At 45.7% G+C, this 21168-nt stretch overlaps 1 protein-coding gene across 8 annotated transcripts in view; it reads left to right on the forward strand.

Annotated features, from left to right (window-relative positions):
* LOC140390043 (coiled-coil domain-containing protein 148-like) overlaps positions 1–21168 on the forward strand; it is a 301551-nt gene that overhangs the window by 2935 nt on the left and 277448 nt on the right. For all 8 annotated transcript variants that reach the window (XM_072474916.1, XM_072474899.1, XM_072474930.1 and 5 more), the window contains one exon: positions 16684–16743. In XM_072474916.1, the coding sequence (XP_072331017.1) occupies positions 16689–16743 (55 nt within the window). In that variant the 5' untranslated portion in view covers positions 16684–16688. Of the gene's footprint in view, positions 1–16683; positions 16744–21168 lie in introns of those variants that run through there.

Here is a 21168-nt window from a genome sequence, read left to right on the forward strand (position 1 = left end):
TTCCTCTGGGATTGTGGACCAGATTATGATATCGTCAATGTAGACAAGAACCCCTTCTATTCCCTCCAACATCTGTTCCATGATCCGATGGAAAATCTCTGATGCCGAGATGATGCCAAATGGCATTCGGTTGTAGCAGAATCTGCCAAAAGATGTGTTGAAGGTGCAGAGCCTTCTGCTGGATTCTTCAAGTTGGATTTGCCAAAATCCTTGGGATGTGTCCAATTTTGTGAAGAAGCACGCGTGTGCCATCTCACTCGTGATTTCTTCCCTCTTCGGGATGGGGTAATGTTCCCGCATAATGTTTTTGTTTAGATCCCTGGGGTCAATGCAGATGACTAGGTCCCCCGAAGGCTTCTTTACACACACCATCGAGCTGACTCAGTCGGTTGGTTCAGTGACCTTGGAGATGATGCCGTTTTATTGTAGACTCGTGAGCTCTGCCTTCAGGCGCTCTCTCAGTGGAGCAGGGACACGTCGTGGTGCGTGGACCACTGGCTTGGCATCAGGCCGCAGTAGAATCTTGTATTCGTACGCCAGTGTGCCCATCCCGCTAAATACATCTGTGTACTGGGTTAGGATGTCGTTGATGCTGGCCTGAAGATCCGAATGGGACGGCGTCGTGATGTAGACCCTTTGAATGAGGTTCAGTTACTTGCAGGCGTGCGCACCTAGCAGGGACGCCCTGTCTGGTTCAACAATCTCGAAGCGTAAGCTTGCTTGTGTGTGTCGGCTGGACACCTGCAGATGGCAGGACCCCAGTGCCTTGATGGCGTTTCCATTGTAGTCCAGGAGTTTGCAGGCAGCTGGAAGGATTGTGGGGGGCTTAGTCCACCTGCAAAATCAGGTTGGCGGAGGCACCTGTGTCCAGTTTGAACTGGATGGGGCACTGGTTAACCTTCATCACTGCATGCCATTTGTCCTTGGAATCCACGGCCAAGATTGATTGGAATCGCGATGTGTCCGGTGTGGCGTATTCGCACTTCGTAATAATGCACACTCGGTAAGTGTTGTCCAGATATTCATCATCTGGATCCGTCGCACTGCCTGGATCAGTCATGCATTCGGTGTTGCATACTTCTGATGCACCACTGTCAGAATTGGGAGCGCTGGCTCCTAACTGGTGGTGCAGATCTGCACAGGGCTGCATAGTGATTTGGTTTCCCACAGTTTAAACAGCGTTTGCCTCTTGCAGGGCAGTTTTTTTTTAAAAATGGGCGATGCCGCAGTTCGCACATGTCCTGACATCGGTGTCATGACGCCCAGTGCATCGTTGCGCATGTGCGGTGCGGTTCTCGGACATCTGCATCTGCGCAGTGCGGTTTTCGGCCGCTTCGTGTTCCCGATCGTATTGCACATGCGTCGACCCCGGGAAGAGCATGCAAAATGGCTGCTTTCGTCAGTGTGGAGGAGCTGCATCCGGGAGATGGCCTGAACACACTCCACCTCGTGGGAGGCTTGTTTTTCACTTTCTGCTGTTTTATACTGTGAATAGCGATTTTTAGAGTGCTCATGCACAGTACACGTTTCATCGCGACTGGCAGGGTCATGTGCTTGATTTTCAACAATTGCTCTCTCAGGGGATCAGAGTGGACTCCAAAAACGATTTGGTCTCTGATCATGGAGTCAGTGATATCACCGAAGTTGCAGGATTGCGCTCGCAGTCTAAGGTTAGTTAGATAGGAGTTGAAGGATTCGTCTTTACCTTGCATCCTCTGCTTGAAGACGTAGCGCTCGAAGATTTTATTGGTGTCCACCTCGCAGTGGCTGTTGAATTTGTCCAGGATGGTTTGGTACTTTGTTTTGTCCTGCCCTTCAGAAAAGTGAAAGGAGTTGAAGATCTCTATCGCATGGTCACCTGCAGTGGTGAGTAGAAGAGCTATCTTCCGAGCATCGGTCGTGCCATTGAGGTTGGATGCTTCCACGTATAGTTGAAATTTCTGCTTGAATGATCAGCAGTTGGCACTAAGATTGCTGGTGGTCCTGAGCTGATGAGGAGCCTGAATCTTGTCCATTGTGCCTGTGTTCAGTAGCTAGTTGTCACAGATCTTGCTGAGTTGACCTAACTAGATTGAACAGTCACTCCTGGTATCATGTTGTGTAATGCTGCTTTGGATAACACAGGCTGCTACTTGATGCAGTCTTAACTAAAGGATGCTCCAGACTCTGAAATGAGTTCAACGTGTTTATTGAACTATTAACACAGTTCTCAAATGAGTTCGACTCTCTGCTAATCTAACTGTAGTAACTCAGTCTAACTGTACCAGCTTGCTCTAAGCCACGTGCTGGGGTGTGATGCTGCTGATCAACCCTGTCTAACTCTCTAGATGTCTGTCTGTGGAAAGGTGCAGGGTGTGAGTGCCTCATCCCTTTTATAGTGTTTATGTCATGCCCCCTTGTGATGATGCCACCTCTGACTGCCCATTGGTTGTGTCCTATTCTGAGTGTTCATTTGTTGCATGTTTGCATATCATGACAGTCCAAATTACCTAACAAGCACGTCTTTCGGGACTTGTGAGAAGAAACTGGAGCACCCGGAGGAAACCCACGCAGACACGGAGAACGTGCAGACTCCGCATAGACAGTGACCCAAGCTGGGAATCGAACCCGAGGGTCGCTGACACTGTGAAGCAACAGTGTGAACCACTGTGCTACTTTGAAACTACGGGTGTAAATTTAAAGTTACTTTTTATTCAATTCTCTGAAGGTTTAGTTGATAATAAGTTTCATGCAAAACTTTCAGTCTAATTATTAGGCTGTTGACTATTCAGGTAAGGAAGCAATGGTTAAGATGAACTCATTTGGACAATCGCTCGTTCTCACTAACCTCCCCCCCCCCCCCATTCACTGGATCATCATCTTCCATTTCCCCCTCTTCCAGCCTGATGTCACCACCAAACACATATTTCCAACCCCTCCCCTTTCAGCATTCCAAAGGGACTGTTCCCTCTGCAACCTTCTGACCTGCTCCTCAATCATACCACAACATTGACTCTCCTTCTCACTGCACTTTTTGATGCAAGCGGAGGAGAGGCAACAGCTGGCCTTTTACCCCCTCCCTTCTCACTGTCCAAGGCCACACCCATTCCTTCCAGATGAAACTGTGATTTATTCATTTTAATAGACCACAAAGGGAGTCCACACCGAGTTGTAGAAATAAATAAGGTTTTATTACAATAACTATTATTTACACGGCACAAAAAATCCCAGCCGGGTCTCTCCTCTCTGTCGGTACCCAAACTGCCCGACTTTATACAGATGGGTTTAATCACTGCCACTTAGTAAGTCCCATGCGGGTTATGACAACCCCCCCCCCCCCCCCCCCCCACCCTGCCAAATTCGAAAGAATCCTCCGATGGCTGGCGATGGAGGGCGCCAAACTCGTTTGTCTCCAGCTGTACGTCATGCACTTGCGGCGCAGGATCAGGCAGTGTATACCAGGAGGGTTAATGTCGCTTCCGACTGGAATGCCGAATCTGAATCTCTGCCAGAGGCTGCTGCTCTGTGGATTCTCTGTCGGAGACCATCAACGGTTGGGTCTCCATCTCTGAATCGTCTTGACTCCCTTGGGGTTCTGATCTGGCCCGCTCGAGCATCAGGATTGGCTGGACAAGAACTTTTTGTTTGCGAGGAATTTTACTAAGATCGCCTGGATCTAATGTGATCCACTGCTTACGCATTACTCAGCCCTGGACGATTTGGTAGGAAACCGGCCCTATCTGGCGGATTACGGCCCGGAGACCCACTGGGCGTCGTCTGCAAAGGTTTGGACATAGACTCTGTCAGCTGGTACAAAGAGCCTGGGCGGTTGACGTGAACGGGAGAATGCCCTTGCAGGTGTTGGTTGTGGAGCACCTTCCCGCCGCTGTCAGGGAAGGCCATACAAAGGCAGGTCCGAAGTTTCCATTCGATCAGCATCTCAGCCCGGGCCACCCCAGTCACGGCGTGCGGGGTGGTTCTCTAACAAAACAGGAACCAGGCTAGCCTAGTGTTCATTGACGCCAAAGACATTTTTTGTAATCTGCGTTTGAAGTCTAGACGGCTTCTCCGCTAGCCCATTCAAAGCTGGGTTAGGGTATGGGGCAGTCCAAATGTGTTGTACCCCATTGGCCTTCTGAAACCCCGGGAACTTTTCGCTCGAACAAGGTGTGCTACTGTCCTTGATTAACACCTCGGGTATACCATGGGTACAAAAAGACAATCCCAGATTTTTGATCGTAGCCCTAGAGGTAGTTGCCCCCATCTTGTGGACATCGAACCATTTAGAATGGGTGCCAATTAGCAATTAGGAGGAGGAACATTAACTCCTGAAACGACCCGACAGAATCGGCATGCAACTGCGCCCATGGCCACCCTGGTCATTCCCAAAGGTGGAGGGGTGCGGCTGGCGGGAACTTTTGGTGCTCCTGACGGATGGAATGCTGTTGAGCCAATTGTTCAATGTCAGCATCCAGGCATGACCACCAGACGTAGCTGCGCGCTAATAGTTTCAATTTTGACAACCCTGGGTGTCTGTTGTGGATGTCCTGCAGGATCAAACTGTGGCCCTTTTCGAGGACAATGACACTCGTACCCCAAAGCGGGGCACCATCCTCCACACTAAACTCGGACAGCTTGGATGAGTAATCCCATCCTCATCACCTGTTTAGTAGACCACAAAGAGAGTCCACACTGCGTTGGAGAAATAAAGAAAGTTTTATTACAATAACTATTATTTACATGGCATGAAATATCCCAGCCAGCTCTCTCCACTCTGTCGGTAACCAAACTGGCCAACTTTATTCAGAAGTTTAGCTATACATGGTTTAGGGTTCCCAACCCCCTGTAACGGGGTAGCTCGTATTCAGCGAGACTCATAGGAAGTTTAATCATTGCCACTACATAAGTCCTGTGCGGGTATGACACCCGTACTTCTTTCAATTTATTGCATTATTATCTGCTCACAATGTGGTCTCTACATTGGGGAGACCAACATATACTCAATAACCACATTGCAGATCACCTCCATTCAGTCCACAGTCGCGATGCTGAGCTTCCACTTGCCTATCATTTTAATTCACAGCCCACTCCCACTCTTGTCTTTCTGTTCTTTACTTTCTCAATGAAGCACAAGGTCCATTTGAGGAACTTTTGGATTAGACACTTTACAACCTTTGGGATTCAACACGAAGGTCAACAATTTCATAGCATAACCTCTGCCCTCAATCTTTCCTGATTGCAGATGTGGTGATTGTTGATTCCCAAATTTCTTTCTCCGTCAGTCTGGCCTCAATAAAAGTCGAGATGGATTTGCAAGTAAAAAGAAGTTATTTTATTCAGCTTGCAAGCTACCTAGTCCACAGTGATACAGACAACATGTTGCTGTCTGCAGTCCCGGGAACTAAGTGAAGTTCCCAGACAAAGAGATCAGTACTCATACATTCAAATGGCATCAAGTTTCACATACTCGACACCCATAGGTTATCCTATGTCCCTCCTGACTTGTTTGATCTATTCTGATTGGCTCACTTCCAATCCCTTTCTCCGGCCCCTATCAATGCAGCATCACTCTCATAGACACACCTCTTCCTGCTTTTTCCATGTGGTCTCAAATCCCTTTGTCTCTACCTGCCAGAATCAAAGTGGCTTATTTCTACATTACATTAACTAATATCTCTAAAGTAACTATTTTATATCACATTCGTCATTCCCTCCTTTTATCATTCCATGATAACCGAACTATCCAATCCATAGCTACGGTTCCTCATCTAAAAAGATCCGTCGCTGCATTTCCAATTCCTGTCTTAGCCCCCCTTCATCTGCCTCACCCTCATGGATTTTAACAGTTAAGTTTTTGGGGCGTTGATCTGATCCAGTGCACCCCGCATTCTACCCATCACACATTTAAGGATGGCCAGGCCCACAAAGATGCAGCCGATAGCTACCACTAGATACATGGCCATATTTATCAACCAGTCCTTCCATCCTCCAAATCCCCAGTTACCCCAAGAGCCAGGATCCTGCATCCCGTCTAAGTGATCCCGTATGCGATCCATAAATTTAGTGATGTTAGCGGTCAAGTCCTGAACTCCCATGATACACTTGCCCTGTACTATGGCGCATACCCCACCCTCACGGGCCAGAAGATAGTCAAGAGCATACCGGTTCTGCATTGCAAACAACCGTAGCTGAGACAACTCCTTGGTTATTGCCCCGAGGGCTCCCAAGGTTTCATTTCCCAAGATGGTAAGGCCGCAAATAAAATAATTCCGATCACTGACAGCCAAGGAACCCCCCACACCTCCCAGTGTCAATACGCTCAGAATGCCCCACCCGGCTGAGTGGCCCCGGTTGGGTGCAAGAACCTGAGGTTTTTTCCATTTCTTGCAAAATTCAGCAGAGACTGCCCGGCGTGCTAACTGATTATGCAAGTTCCACGCCGAAGGGCAGGGGACTGTGGTAGGGACTAGAGTCCCTATAGCAATTCGGCGGGGAAATGGGGGTGACAAAACGTTGGTCGCTGTACCATTAAATAAAAAGTAGTATCCTTGTTCCGTGTGCAGGCTAGCATCACAATCAGCATATCGGTTGCGTAAGGACCCCCCAGTAGCCCAGTTTATCCAACTTTGAAATGCCCATTCGGGCCGCCCAGCAATGCGGAAAGCCCTAGTCCCAACAGTGATATGAGAGACATTCGCCCAGCCACAGAGGAGCTGGAGGCCGGCGTTCAATGGAACGCAAGTGGTGTTGTAACAAACGCATTGGCCAGACGCCTGGGTGATATGGCACCTCCTGTCCGTACAGGTGGGAAACAGACATGTTATATTTGTGTCCACCTCTACCAGCAAACAGCCATATCCTTCACTGCTGAAGCAATTCTCGTACGACCGGGAATCCCTATTGGGAGTGAAGTGGCTAGGTATGTACGCCCTCCACCGTCGCAGCCTATCGTACTGTGAATGGGAATTATCCCGAGGAAGGGGAAGGCAAATAGCTGGTGGTGCTGAACCCGGATCGTAAGGAAGAGTGACCTGATCGGGCAGTGGTTCGGAATGCTGACAATGAACCACCGTTTGGGGAGTGCCCCAAAGCGGTGAAACAGAAAATAACCTAGACACCGCTGCGGGGTTTGGGTAGCAGACAACCCGACCCTGGCCATACAAGCGGTGGTAAATCTGGTAGAAGAGATTCATACTACCCGGGTTTTCCTCAGTTTGGCCTTTAATTAACTTAAGTGTATCTCCCGGTAACCTACGTTCTAGCTGTACCTCCCTTCTCATACGCCCCGTCCTCTCTCTAGTCCCTTTCTCTTTCTCATAGCCTCTTCCTACACTCTTCTGACAGCCTGATTTTACCTTTATTGTACCACTCTTAACACATCCAAAATCGAATTTACATGTATTCCGAAAACAAGGCAATGTCCATATAATGTTCCCTTCCCATCGCCAGGACCGGTGCAACTGCTTCATGACTCCTGCATTCTCCTTAACTTTGATGACCTTCCATGAGTCGATACCATGTCCTCGTATATGGGGGCAGCGAAGAACATCACCTTTGCAGAGGTGATGTAACCTTGTAGATTGGTTGGGGCTACACAGATACATAATATTCCCCTTTTCCATGTCCATCGCCAATAACACGCCAAGCGAAGTGAGGCCAAATATCAGACAGACGATGCGTAGCCACTCCATCATGCTCCACACCTGTAAAATAGCACTGGAGAAGGGAGGCAGGTTAGTATCCGACCTTTTACAGTAGTGGAGATGGACTCAATTTACAGTGATGTAGGTGGACCCAAGCACTTCGCCCCTCTACTTTAACTGCTGTGGGGGTGGTAAGGAGAACTTGGAAGGGCCCGTCCCATCGCGGCTCCGACCCCTTCCTAGTCCAATTTTTGACCATGACATAACTACCGGGCTGGACTGAAAGTGAGCTAGGTACTGGGGGCAATGGCTGGTGAGCCGCGCGGACCTGGCCATGGAGTTCCTTGAGCACTTGCGTGAGGGCTAGAACATAGGTGGTCATTTCTTCAGTCATCTGATGAAACTGAACCAGTCTGGGAACCTGCAGGCTCCAGGGAGTTCTAAGAGGCCTGCCATAAAGAATCTCGGCGGGAGAGAGCCGGGCCGGTCCCGCAGGTGTAACCCGCAGCTGGAAGAGGGCAACGGGGAGCAACTTAAGCCATGTCAGTCCCGTGTCTGCTCTTAATTTAGCCAATTTAGTTTTGAGGGTCTGATTGTGTCTCTCAACCAACCCGGCCGCCTGCGGTCTGTAAGCACAGTGTAACTGCTGGCGTATGCCCAACTGGGAGCAAAACTCCTTGTTAATTTGTCCAATAAAATGAGGCCCATTATCAGAACTTAACTGAGCTGGTATACCGTACCGGGGAATGATTTCCCTCATCAAGACTTTAACCACAGTAGCAGCTTTATTATCGATAGTCGGATACGCCTCAACCCATCTGCTGAACACATCCACAATGACCAAAACATATTTATAACATTGACACCTTTCCAACTCAATGTAATCCATTTGGAGCGTCTCAAAGGGACCACTGGGCAACGGGGTTTGCCCCTTCCCACAAGGGATACCTTTTCCGGTGTTATATTGCTGACAAATCAAACACCGATTACTGATACTTTGGGCCAACCCCTGCATTTTAGGGTGCCACCAAGTGTCCAGCAACAAATCACTAGTCCCTCGAGCCCCACAATGAGTTGCAAAGTGTACACATTCAATGACCCATAAAGCCAGCACATCAGACATACAAGTCTGATGTGCAGGCGTGGTCCATAAAGAGGAAACAGAATCATATGTGCAACCTAACCGTTTCCACATTTGTTTATCACTCTCAGGAGCGTCCTCCTGTAACCTTATGACGTCTTGGATGGTTGGCATTGACTTGTCAGAAGCAGACATATTTATAGTAGATCGTTTAGTCTGACTTAACATCTTAGGCACCATCACTTGCTGAATTTGCGCGGCTGTTCGCGCTGCACAATCTGCTCGTTCATTACCAACGTCAACTGGGGTTGTACCATTCGTGTGGGCAGCGCATTTAATAACGGAAATCTGCGCGGGCATAAGGAGGGCCTGCAGTAGGTCATTAACTAAACCCCGGTGGGATATTTGACCACACATAATCATGTCAGGTTGTTCTGACGAAATGTCACTCAAATCGCCCCTTATTGTGGTAGTTTCCTGAATCAAGGCTAAACAGTCGTGGCCAGGTGCGTCTTCATGGACAGGGGGACCACTAAGAAAACAGGCTGGATTGATAGTGGTACAGTATTTAAATGTCAGACGTGGATTGTTCAAAAGGTATATCTCATACCTATTCTGACGAGCTGCGGTAAGATGCTGAGTCTGCAGTTGCCTCAGTAGTGCGATGACCGAGTGGGAGCTATACACCGTAATATCCTGTTGGAGGGTGAGAGCATGTAATGGCTATGCAATGGCATTGATTGAACGTAAATCCTGTACTAATCGGTACTGGTCTGGTTTGGCTGGTTTAGGCACAGCAAGTATGGGGGTGTTACATTCTGATTGGCAAGGGACCAAAATACCCTGTTTCAACAGCTCTTGAATTAATTTATCTATTGATGGAGCAGCTTGAGATTTCAGGGGGTATTGTCGAATGGAAGGTAGCTTTACATGATCCTTAATCATCACCTTAATAGGTGTAACATTTGTCTTTCCCACTTGTGATGGGTATTCCGCCCAGACCTGTGGATTGACATATTCCAACACATCATGTCCCCTGTGATGCTGCAGTCGAGTGTTAATCGTTTCAGGGACCTCAAAATATTTTATGGTAGTGTCGTCCGGCATGACTTGAAGTGCGTAGTCTGTTGGATCCGAATGATCCACTGCCCTCCTGACCATTCGCCCCATATCCCTGGCATGGTACTGGTCATGGACCTGACGTGTAATATGAGGGCTTACCGAAGCTGACTGTGGCCATAAGTGTGGTGATATTGTAACAAAATCGGCTGTACCTTCTTTTCCCGTGACTGTGGCTGTAACCTTGACTGGCCATTCGGTCTCAAGTAATGGCCGGTATTTGTCCTCCAACTCCCTGTTTCGTCCAGTTCTGTCATAGGCCAGGGTAATGTGATGCAGTGACTGTTCAACGTCTAACGTCCACCACTGGGGGGTGATAGAAATATAGCACTGTTGTCTCATCCTCCATGATGTAACCGTTACCCCCTCATCTCCGCATTCTAGCTGTAGCTGGAAGATACACAGTAAATCTCGGGCCAACAAGTTACAGTCCAATCCAGTAGTCACTACAAACTGATGATCTGCAGACTTATTCTCGTAAGTGACTGTCACAGGTTCAGAAATAGGATACTCACACACCTGTCCTTGGAACCCTGACAATTGCTGCGTGTGGTCGGATAATGGTAATTTAAGTGCTGATTGCACAGAAGACATGGCTGCCCCGTCCTCTTCTTCCAGTAGACCAATGGCCCCTCAGAGGGGGCTGCGGTTGTAGAGCTATTGATTCGTTCGGTGGGCCATAAAAAGGGGGTGAGGGTCCCTTTGGGTGGGTTTGGTATCCTCCTCTTCGCTGATCCACCCACCCAAAGTCACTATATTGGGGCTCCTGCTGGTAAACTACCATTTCTGCCGCTTGTTGGGGTCGCAGATCATCCTTTTTCATTGCATACTCAGTCTTAACCTTTGTAACTGAGCCTCTTTCTTGGCCTACACCCTCCTTCCAGTAAAATCTGACTGCCCTTGCCATCTGGGAAGGGTCGGTCTCTGTCCAATTCATGTTATTACATTTCACAGCAGTAACCACAGAAGGTGGTAGGCAATGCATTAACATAGCACAGTATTGAGGGGAATTCTGACCATTTTGATACAGCAAATCGCCTGACTGCCCCCGGTAGATTTCATTAAAACGCTCCAGAAATTCCTCTGGCTCTTCAGTCTTCTTAGGTTTTAGGTCTAAGATAACAGAAAGATTTATGGGCCTTTGAAATGTGCTATTCAACGCATTCAAGATCTGTGTCCTTCTATCGTCGTCTAACGCATAGGCCTGCTGGAGTGCGGCATGACTAGCATAATTCAGGTGGTTAAGATAATTGCGGTACTCTGCTGGGGTTAAAATCTGCTGGACTAGGGCCCAGAGGTCCCTTGAATCAGCTTGATAAATTGAGATGGTAGTTCTCAAGGAATCCATGAAGGCAGCAGGAGATTTTTTCTATCTGGGATTGTAGACATAATAGCCATCATCTCACTGGGTGTCCATGGGAAGTAAACGTCTATCGTGGGGTTCGCTCCCGCAGTCACTGGGTCGGGGTTTCGCATCTTCCTAATCGGTAACTGTCTCCGAATGTCACCAGGGGGCACTCTAGCTATTTCCCCTGGTTGTTCCAAGACTTCAACGTCTCTCCCTGTCACTAGGGGGAGTTCTTTCTCTTCAAAAGAAGTTGTTTCAGCTTCCTTTGTTCCCGAATCTTGTGGTTTCTGCTTAGTTTGGAGAGACTTAGGTGATATGCTTACTTTTCCAAATTATTGAATTTTTCTTTTTCTGTCAATTCAAGGCCAGCCATTGAACTACGTAGCTCATCTCTTGTTTGACCCGCGCCTTTCCTCTACTTGCGCTTTTTTTTTTTAAACTTAAAAATGTTTGAAAATTCAAATTGAATTACTGCAACTTGCAAGCTTAGCTCTGATCTCAACTCAGAACTAAATTTACAATTTGCTTAACACAAACTTGGATAACATTTACAACTTAATTATTTCTTTATCTTAACAATTTTTCTTTTAACAAGTTTTTTTTCTTTTACATACACATAAGTATTAGCAAAATCAACTATCATCTCCAGATTGACACTTTTTAAAATGGTGTCCATGATCTTCTTTAAGTTTCTATTAATCTCTAGATAAAATGAGATAAACCTTATTTCAAGTAAGTAAAACTTAAGATTCTGGCAATTTCAATCAATTGCTTTCGAAAATAATAACTTTTATCAAAGAGGTGGAGAAACCCACTGGTTTCCTTTAATTAATTCAAAACGTAACTTTGCTGGTGTTCAAAGGAAAGGTATCCGATTACACTAGCGACTGGTGCTGTTATCTCAAGGCCTGAGTTAGAAGCACTGTCTGTGTTTAACTTTGCCTGCTGCTGTTAACCCTTTGAGAGACTTCTGCTTCAACCAATATGCAGCATTCCCCACAATCTCAACTAGTCCTCGGAACTGCATTTTTCGCCAATACAGTCCAAGGAGACAATTTTAGCTTAATCAACTATATATTTAAAACACTCACACATAGAGTTGAACCATCTTCAGATTTAAAAACAGTTATACTGGACTGAACCTTCATTACTGAAGTCCCATCAGACCCTGAACCCATATAATAGACTGAACCTTCATTACTGAAGTCCCATCAGCCTCTGAACCCTTATACTTGGAATTGAATCATCATTTGAGATGTCACATCAACCCAAAACCCTAACCCAAGCCGAAACAACAATATGAAATCCCATCAATTAAATTGCTAATCCCCAGACTGACCTGTGATTTCGTCGAGGCGGTCTTTCTGTGCCAACCGCGAGTGACCAGACTAATCAGACGATAAGAAGAGGGGAACAATCAATGCGCGGTCGTTTTCCAGTTCTACATTGAGGGCCCTTTGTACCCCATCCTCCTGTTCATAATCAGTCTAATTCTGATTTTGCAATTGGATCAGGATCGCCCTGAGAAATCCCGGTTTTCGGCACCAAATGTTGATTCCCAAATTTCTTTCTCCGTCAGTCTGGCCTCAATAAAAGTCGAGATGGATTTGCAAGTAAAAAGAAGTTATTTTATTCAGCTTGCAAGCTACCTAGTCCACAGTGATACAGACAACATGTTGCTGTCTGCAGTCCCGGGAACTAAGTGAAGTTCCCAGACAAAGAGATCAGTACTCATACATTCAAATGGCATCAAGTTTCACATACTCGACACCCATAGGTCATCCTATGTCCCTCCTGACTTGTTTGATCTATTCTGATTGGCTCACTTCCAATCCCTTTCTCCGGCCCCTATCAATGCAGCATCACTCTCATAGACACACCTCTTCCTGCTTTTTCCATGCGGTCTCAAATCCCTTTGTCTCTACCTGCCAGAATCAAAGTGGCTTATTTCTACATTACATTAACTAATATCTCTAAAGTAACTATTTTATATCACATTCGTCAGTGATGATTCTGCTGTCCGATTTACACCTCCTCTGGACACATCTTTTATTTCTAGTCCTATTACCATTTCCTTTTGCCTTGCACGTTCATCCCATTTGTCATGTAATCTCCAGCCTTTTATCTAACACAGCCCTTCGTCCTCATTCCTATCACCGATTCCCCATTCCCCGCAACCTGTAACATCTCTAACACTTTCCGGTTTGATGGAAGGTTATCAACCTTAAACGTTAACTCTATTACTGTTTGATCCACTGATTATTTTCAATATTTTCTGTTATTTCTTACAGTTTTCCAATATTTGCAGTATTTTGCTTTTATATGATGCATAATCCCGTCAGTGTCTTCACCCTGTGCATTTTTTCTCGTATTAACTTCCGCCCTTCTCTTCCTCCTCTTGTGAAAATGCTAACTCATTACTTGTGTGTTTGTTAATTTGCAGCACCTTGCTGCTAGTTCAAAATGTTCCAAGACAACTTCAGGGTTAGATGTAAAATTCATTGTCACATCATCCTGCCAGGACAGCATGGTTGTGCAATTGCACAAAAAAACTATCAAATATTATAGTGTGCCAAATGTAATATGTTAATATTCACAAACATATCATGCAAACACCAAAATTGTTTCTGCAAGCCTCACATCATTACTATTTAACCCTAACCAGTTGTGCTCCATCGACAACATTCCTTTCACCTCTCTGCCAATGTAGGCATTAATTCATTCTGAAGCCAAATAATGAAGTAAGAAACTAGACACTAATCTTTTTACTTAACGCTAGATTTAGTTACAAATGCAACATTACATATGCCTGCCTTCTCCCTAGCCAACACCCAGGATCCCTGCAGTCTTTTTCATATGTGCTCAATGCTCGTCACCCTGTGTATCCTTAAACATGATAGCACAACTAACATACCATGAACAGATTCCCCTCTTTTCTTTAAAGTAAAACTTTATAACATGCAAACAATATTGAAAGACAAATTGAAGAAAAGAGAAGAAATGATTTTTACATATTCTATGTATCACATCATAATACAAGATGTCCCACAAGGGCAGCACGGTAGCATTGTGGATAGCACAATTGCGTCACAGCGCCAGGGTCCCAGGTTCGATTCCGACTTGGGTCTCTGTCTGCGCGGAGTCTGCACATCCTCCCCGTGTGTGCGTGGGTTTCCTCCGGGTGCTCCGGTTTCCTCCCACAGTCCAAAGATGTGCAGGTTAGGTGGATTGGCCATGGTAAATTGCCCTTAGTGTCCAAAATTGCCCTTAGTGTTGGGTGGGGTTTACTGGGTTATGGGGATAGGGTGGAGGTGTTGACCTTGGGTAGGGCGCTCTTTCCAAGAGCCGGTGCAGACTCGATGGGCCGAATGGCCTCCTTCTGCACTGTAAATTCTATGAAACTTCTAGGACCTTCAGTAATTTATTTATGCCAGCATTCCTTTTTGTAAAGGAATCTGACTTGCTCAACCCATTTTATCTTGCCAATCTCTTTTTCTACCATCTTTTTATACGAACAAAGTAAACCCTTAACCTTTTTTCAGTCACAGTCTTTGTTGAATGTACATTATCCCACAGGGAATGGTTACCTACGTAGCATTCAATGGGCAAAATAGTCTCAAAATACCCCCCTTGTAATAATAATAATCTTTATTGTCATAAGTAGGCTTACATTAACACTGCAATGAAGTTACTGTGAAAAGCCCCTAGTCGCCACATTCCGGCACCTGTTCGGGTATGCAGAGGGAGAATTCAGAATTTCCAAATTACCTAATAGCATTTTGATGAATTGTATTTGTTATGACCCCAGCTGATATTATTGAACAAGTCAGGTCCCAGGGTGGAATCTGGTTTGATCGATCCTAACTTTTATTTTTTGTTTGGAAATTTGGAGGGCAGCTACTGAACAGAGGCACAGGAGTTAACTGATGAGCTTTTAACAAAAGAAAAAACATTTAATAAACAGGAAAAAATGAGCTACTCCTTCACCCCAACTATACCTTTACAGATATAATAATAATAATCGCTTGTTGTCACAAGTAGGCTTCAATGAAGTTACTGTGAAAAGCCCATAGTCGCCACATTCCGGTGCCTGTTCGGGGAGGCCGGTACAGGAATTGAACCCGCGCTGCTGGCATTGTTCTGCATTACGAGCCAGCTGTTTAACTCACTGTGCTAAACCAGCCCCAGATTCATATACACCGGTTCATAAGGATAACACAATTACAAAATCTATCTTATATTCAAATGTTCACAGTAAGTACCCTAGGGGGTAGTGCCATGATGTCGGGGGAAGTGTCAGGAAGCTCTGGGGAGCTCTGTGGGAGGGGGGGGGTGTCTGTGTCTGTGGGGTGGGGAGGGTGTCCCCTGTGTCCATGGAGTGGAGGGGGGGTCTCCATATCCATGTGGAGGCGGTTCCTGCGTTGTCTATTGAAGATCTCGGGATTCCCGGTTGCCTGCTTTTTCTGGTCCCGTCCCACCCTCCTGGCCAGCGTGACAGCATGGGTCACACCTTCTGTGTGCTGGATTCACCTGAGGAAGGAGTAGTGCTCTGAAAGTTAGTGTTTGAAACAAACCTGTTGGACTTTAACCTGGTGTTGTAAGACTTCTTACTGTGCTCACCCCAGTCCAACTCCGGCATCTCCACATTCTGGATTATCTGGAGAGAGAAGCTGGTTGTGCAGCCTGTGAGCTGCACGCTGGTTTTCTTGCCTCAGCCAGCACTCTGTGCAGAGAATGAAAAGTTCTGCCCTTGGTGTCAATTTTTTTGTCTACTTACTCTCCTGGAAAGCACTGTAAAACATTTGCCACATTAAATGCAATTTGTAGTTGAGGTTGTAGCTGCTAACCCATCAAAGACCAAGGATTCAACTGGAGATGCTCTCGGGCTGTAAGATTCACTTGTTCATTGGAGAAGACTGCTAAACCAAGTCTCTTCTCCCTGATCCCTCTCCAATATCTTTTGAAAACCTGTCTGCCAAAACAGATTTATCAATTGGCTGCATAATTTGACATTATTGGTCAAAACTTTCAAATTGCAAGAAAAGTATTGCGAACAGTAAAAACAACTGAACTCATTTTAACTTACATTGACAATGTGAGTGAAAGGACAGGAAAACAATCAACATGATGGTGTTAAAAGAAACAAAAAATCTGAGAATACTGATAGCACTTAGCATGTCTGTCATTTCTACAAGAACAGATAAGTTAATTAAAAGAGAAAATGCTGGAAATGCTCAACGGATCTGGCAACATCTGTGAAGAGAAATAGAGTAAAATCTGAATTTAACTTTTTGCCTGGCATTGAATAAGTTAAAATCCCAGCATTTCAAGTCAATGACCCTTTGTCAACTTCTGAATTGTGACTTTAAATGACAAAGAATTGATTACTTAATTTCAAAAATGAGTATACTTTATTGTTAACTTATACTTCAACTTTCCTCATATAGAGTATTTTCGTTCACAAAATGATGTTTAATAATATATAAAACTAAAGTGAACTACTTTTCCCATAGGAACAATGAGCGGACGAAATCTTCGAATATTCATCACAAATCATAGAGCAGAAGATGCAGGTATAGTACAATAATGCTTTCTTATAATAACTCACCCAGTTACCCAGCTAATGTGACCCATGCAATCCAGGTTTGATATCCTCATCAGTGCAGAGTTAGGTGATCTGAACTGAGCTAACGCTCTACCATTGGTCAACAAAAATATTCCACCTTCCCAATTCTGACTCTGATGTTTCAGCTGGTACAGGTGGTGTGCAGCTGAGCTATACAGACCAAAGGTTTCAGGTTTGAAATTTAATTTGCTCTGACCCAGCTGATCTTGAGCAAATGACAATAAGGGGACTACAACTGGCATTAACCAGGGGAAGAGTAAGCCAATGTTCTTGCTCCCAATTGCAATCGATCGAAAGGTTTGTTCTCTTGGTGTATGTTGAAAAACTTTCTCGCATTTTTTCAGATTATAAACTCTGAATTGCCTGAACCTTTGAGCCAACCTGTCAAAGAAGTTGGGCACGATTTGACCAAATCGGGAACAAAGTCCCATAGTGAGCGCATACAGCTGTGTGTTTCTCGGCGCTCACAGAGCCAAGAAACACAACACTATCATTCATAACTTGGGTTTATTAGGAGGCCTCAGCGGGGAATGCGCAGCCGAGGCTGCACATAGCCCCATATTCTGCATTGAGGAGCTCCACTCGCCGGAACTCCTCAGTGTAGCAAGAGATCAAAATGGTGTCCTGATCTCTGGACCCCTCAACGTGACCCCTGACTCCGCCAAGCCCCAACTCTCTATGAGGGGATCCCGAAGCCCATAAAACCACAAGACATAGGAGCAGAATTAGGCCACTCGGCCCATCGAGTCTTCGCCATTTAATCAAAGCTGATATTTTTCTCATCCCCAATTTCCTGCCTTCTTCCCATAACCCCTGACCCCCTTATTAATCAAGAACCTATCTAAAATCTATCTTAAAGACACTCAGTGATTTGGCCTCCACAGCCTTCTGTGGCAAAGAGTTCCAAAGGTTCACCACCCTCTGGCTGAAGAAATTCCTCCTCATCTCTGCCTTAAAGGATCATCCCTTTAGTCTGAGATGGTGTCGTCTGCTTCTAGTATTGCCTACAAGTGGAAACATCCTCTCCACGTCCACTCTATCCAGGCCACACAGTATCCTGTAAGTTTCAATAAGATCCCCCCTCATCCTTCTGAACTCCCAACGAGTACAGACCCAGAGTCCTCAACCGTTCCTCATACGATAAGCTCTTCATTCCAGGGATCATTCTTGTGAACCTCCTCTGGACCCTTTCCAAGTCCAGCACATCCTTGCTTAGATACGGGGCCCAAAACTGCTCACAATACTCCAAATGGGGTCTGACTGGAGCCTTATCTAGCCTCAGAAATACATCCCTAGTCTTGTATTAGAACATAATAAGAACATAAGAACTAGGAGCAGGAGTAGGCCATCTGGCCCCTCGAGCCTGCTCCACCATTCAATGAGATCATGGCTGATCTTTTGTGGACTCAGCTCCACTTTCCGGCCCGAACACCATAACCCTTAATCCCTTTATTCTTCAAAAAACTATCTATCTTTATCTTAAAAACATATAATGAAGGAGCCTCTACTGCTTCACTGGGCAAGGAATTCCATAGATTCACAACCCTTTGGGTGAAGAAGTTCCTCCTAAACTCAGTCCTAAATCTACTTCCCCTTATTTTGAGGCTATGCCCCCTAGTTCTGCTTTCACCCGCCAGTGGAAACAACCTGCCCGCATCTATCCTATCTATTCCCTTCATAATCTTATATGTTTCTATAAGATCCCCCCTCATCCTTCTAAATTCCAACGAGTACAGTCCCAGTCTACTCAACCTCTCCTCGTAATCCAACCCCTTCAGCTCTGGGATTAACCTAGTGAATCTCCTCTGCACACCCTCCAGTGCCAGTACGTCCTTTCTCTAGTAAGGAGACCAAAACTGAACACAATACTCCAGGTGTGGCCTCACTAACACCTTATACAATTGCAGCAGAAACTCCCTAGTCTTAAACTCCATCCCTCTAGCAATGAAGGACAAAATTCCATTTGCCTTCTTAATCACCTGTTGCACCTGAAAACCAACTTTTTGTGACTCATGCACTAGCACACCCAGGTGTCTCTGCACAGCAGCATGTTTTAATATTTTATCATTTAAATAATAATCCCTTTTGCTGTTATTCCTACCAAAATGGGTAACCTCACATTTGTCAACATTGTATTCCATCTGCCAGACCCTAGCCCATTCACTTAGCCTATCCAAATCCCTCTGCAGACTTCCAGTGTCCTCTGCACTTTTTGCTTTACCACTTATCTTAGTGTCGTCTGCAAACTTGGACACATTGCCCTTGGTCCCCAACTCCAAATCATCTATGTAAATTGTGAACAGTTGTGGGCCCAACACTGATCCCTGAGGGACACCTAGCCCTCTCGACATGAATGTTAACATTGCATTTGCCTTCCTAACTGCCGACTGATCCTGCACGTTAACCTCAAGAGAATCATAAACAAGAACTCCCAAGTCCCTTTGCACTTCTGATTTCCTAAGCATCTCCTAAGCATCTTCCCATTTAGAAAATAATCCATTCCTAAATTCCTCCTTCCAAAGTGTATAACCTCACACTTTTCCACATTGTATTTCATTTGCCACTTTATTGCCCACTCTCCTAGCCTGCCTATGTCATTCTGCAGCACGCCTGCTTCCTCAATGCTACCTGCCCCTCTACAGATCTTTGTATCATCTGCAAACCTAGCAACAGTGCCTTCAGTTCCTTCTTCCAGAGCATTAATGTATATTATGAAAAGTTGTGGTCCCAGCACAGACCCCTGAGGCACAGCATTAGTCACCGGCTGCCATCCTGAAAAAGACCCCTTTATCCCCACTCTCTGCCTTCTGCCAGTCAGCCAATCCCCTACCCATGCCAGGATCTTACCCTTAACACCATGGGCTCTTAATTTATTTCACAGTCTCCTATGCGGCACCATGTCAAAGGCCTTCTGGAAATTTAAATAAATCACATCCACTGGTTCTCCTTTGTCTAACTTCCTTGTTACCTCCTCAAAGAACTCTAACAGATTTGTCCGACATGACCTCCCTTTGACAAAGCCGTGCTGACTCAGTCCTATTTTATCATGCACTTCCAAGTACTCCGCAATCTCATCTTTATTAATGGACTCTAAAATCCTACCAATGACTGAAGTCAGGCTAACCAGCCTATAATTTCCCATCTTCTACCTCCCTCCCTTCTTAAACAGCGGTGTTGCATTAGCCACTTTCCAGTCCTCTGGGACCCTTCCTGCCTCCAATGATTCCTGAAAGATCACCACCAATGCCTCCGCAGTCTCCTCAGCTACCTCCTTTAGAATCCTGTGGTGTAGTCCATCTGGTCCAGGTGACATATCCACCTTCAGACCTTTCAGTTTCCCCAGAAATGTTTCCTTAGTGATGGCCACTGTACTCGCCTCTGCCTCCTGATTCTCCTGAAGCTTTGGCATCACACTGGTGTCTTCCACCGTGAAGACTGATGCAAAGTAACTATTCAGTTCGTCTGCCATTTCTTTGTTTCCTATTATTACTTCTCCAGCCACATTTTCAAGTGGTCCAATGTCTATTTTTGCCTCTCTCTTACCTTTTATATATTGAAAAGAACTCTTCCTATCTTCTTTTATATTACTAGCCAGCTTGCACACATATTTCATCTTCTCTCCCCTTATTGCTTTTTAGTTGTCCTCTGCTCACTTTTAAAGGCTCCCAATCCTCTGGTTTCCCACTAATCCTCACCACTTTGTATGTTTTTTCTTTTGCTTTTTATGCTGTCCTTGACTTCCCTCGTCAGCCATGGATGCCTTGTCCTCCCCTTAGCATGTTTCCTCCTCCTTGGGATGAATTTCTGTTGTGTCTCCCGAATAAGCCCCAAAAAACCTCTGCCATTGCTGTTCCACTGCCTTCCCTGCTGGGCTCCTTTTCCAATCCACTTTGGCCAGCTTCTCCCTCATGTCTTTGTAGTTACCCTTATTTAATTGTAATACATTACATCTGATTCCAGCTTCTCCCTCTCAATCTGCAGGGTAAATTCTATCATATTGTGATCACTGTTCCCTAAGGGTTCCTTCACCTTAAGTTCCCTAATCAATTCTGCCTCATTGCACATCACCAAATCCAGAATTGCCCCCCAGCATTCCCCCCAACACCCAGTCAGGGCATCCTGGCCTGATCGCTGCCACGTGAAAAGTACCAGCTTGGCACCTTGGCAATTTTATAGTCTTTAAAATTGTCTTATATTCAACCAGCTTTAGGTTTTACAAGAGTAATAGCTGCAAATTATTTGTATGTTCAGTAATTTTGTTTTTCTTGGCACCTTGGAAATGCCCTTACCGGCTGGCAGTTCAACCCAGACACCTTGGCAGTTCCAGGCTGGCAACTCGGTGGCACTGCCGGCCTGGCACTGCCAAGGTACT

The sequence above is a fragment of the Scyliorhinus torazame genome, chromosome 2 (genome assembly GCF_047496885.1).
Source record: "Scyliorhinus torazame isolate Kashiwa2021f chromosome 2, sScyTor2.1, whole genome shotgun sequence".
Classification (NCBI taxonomy): Eukaryota; Metazoa; Chordata; class Chondrichthyes; order Carcharhiniformes; family Scyliorhinidae; genus Scyliorhinus; species Scyliorhinus torazame.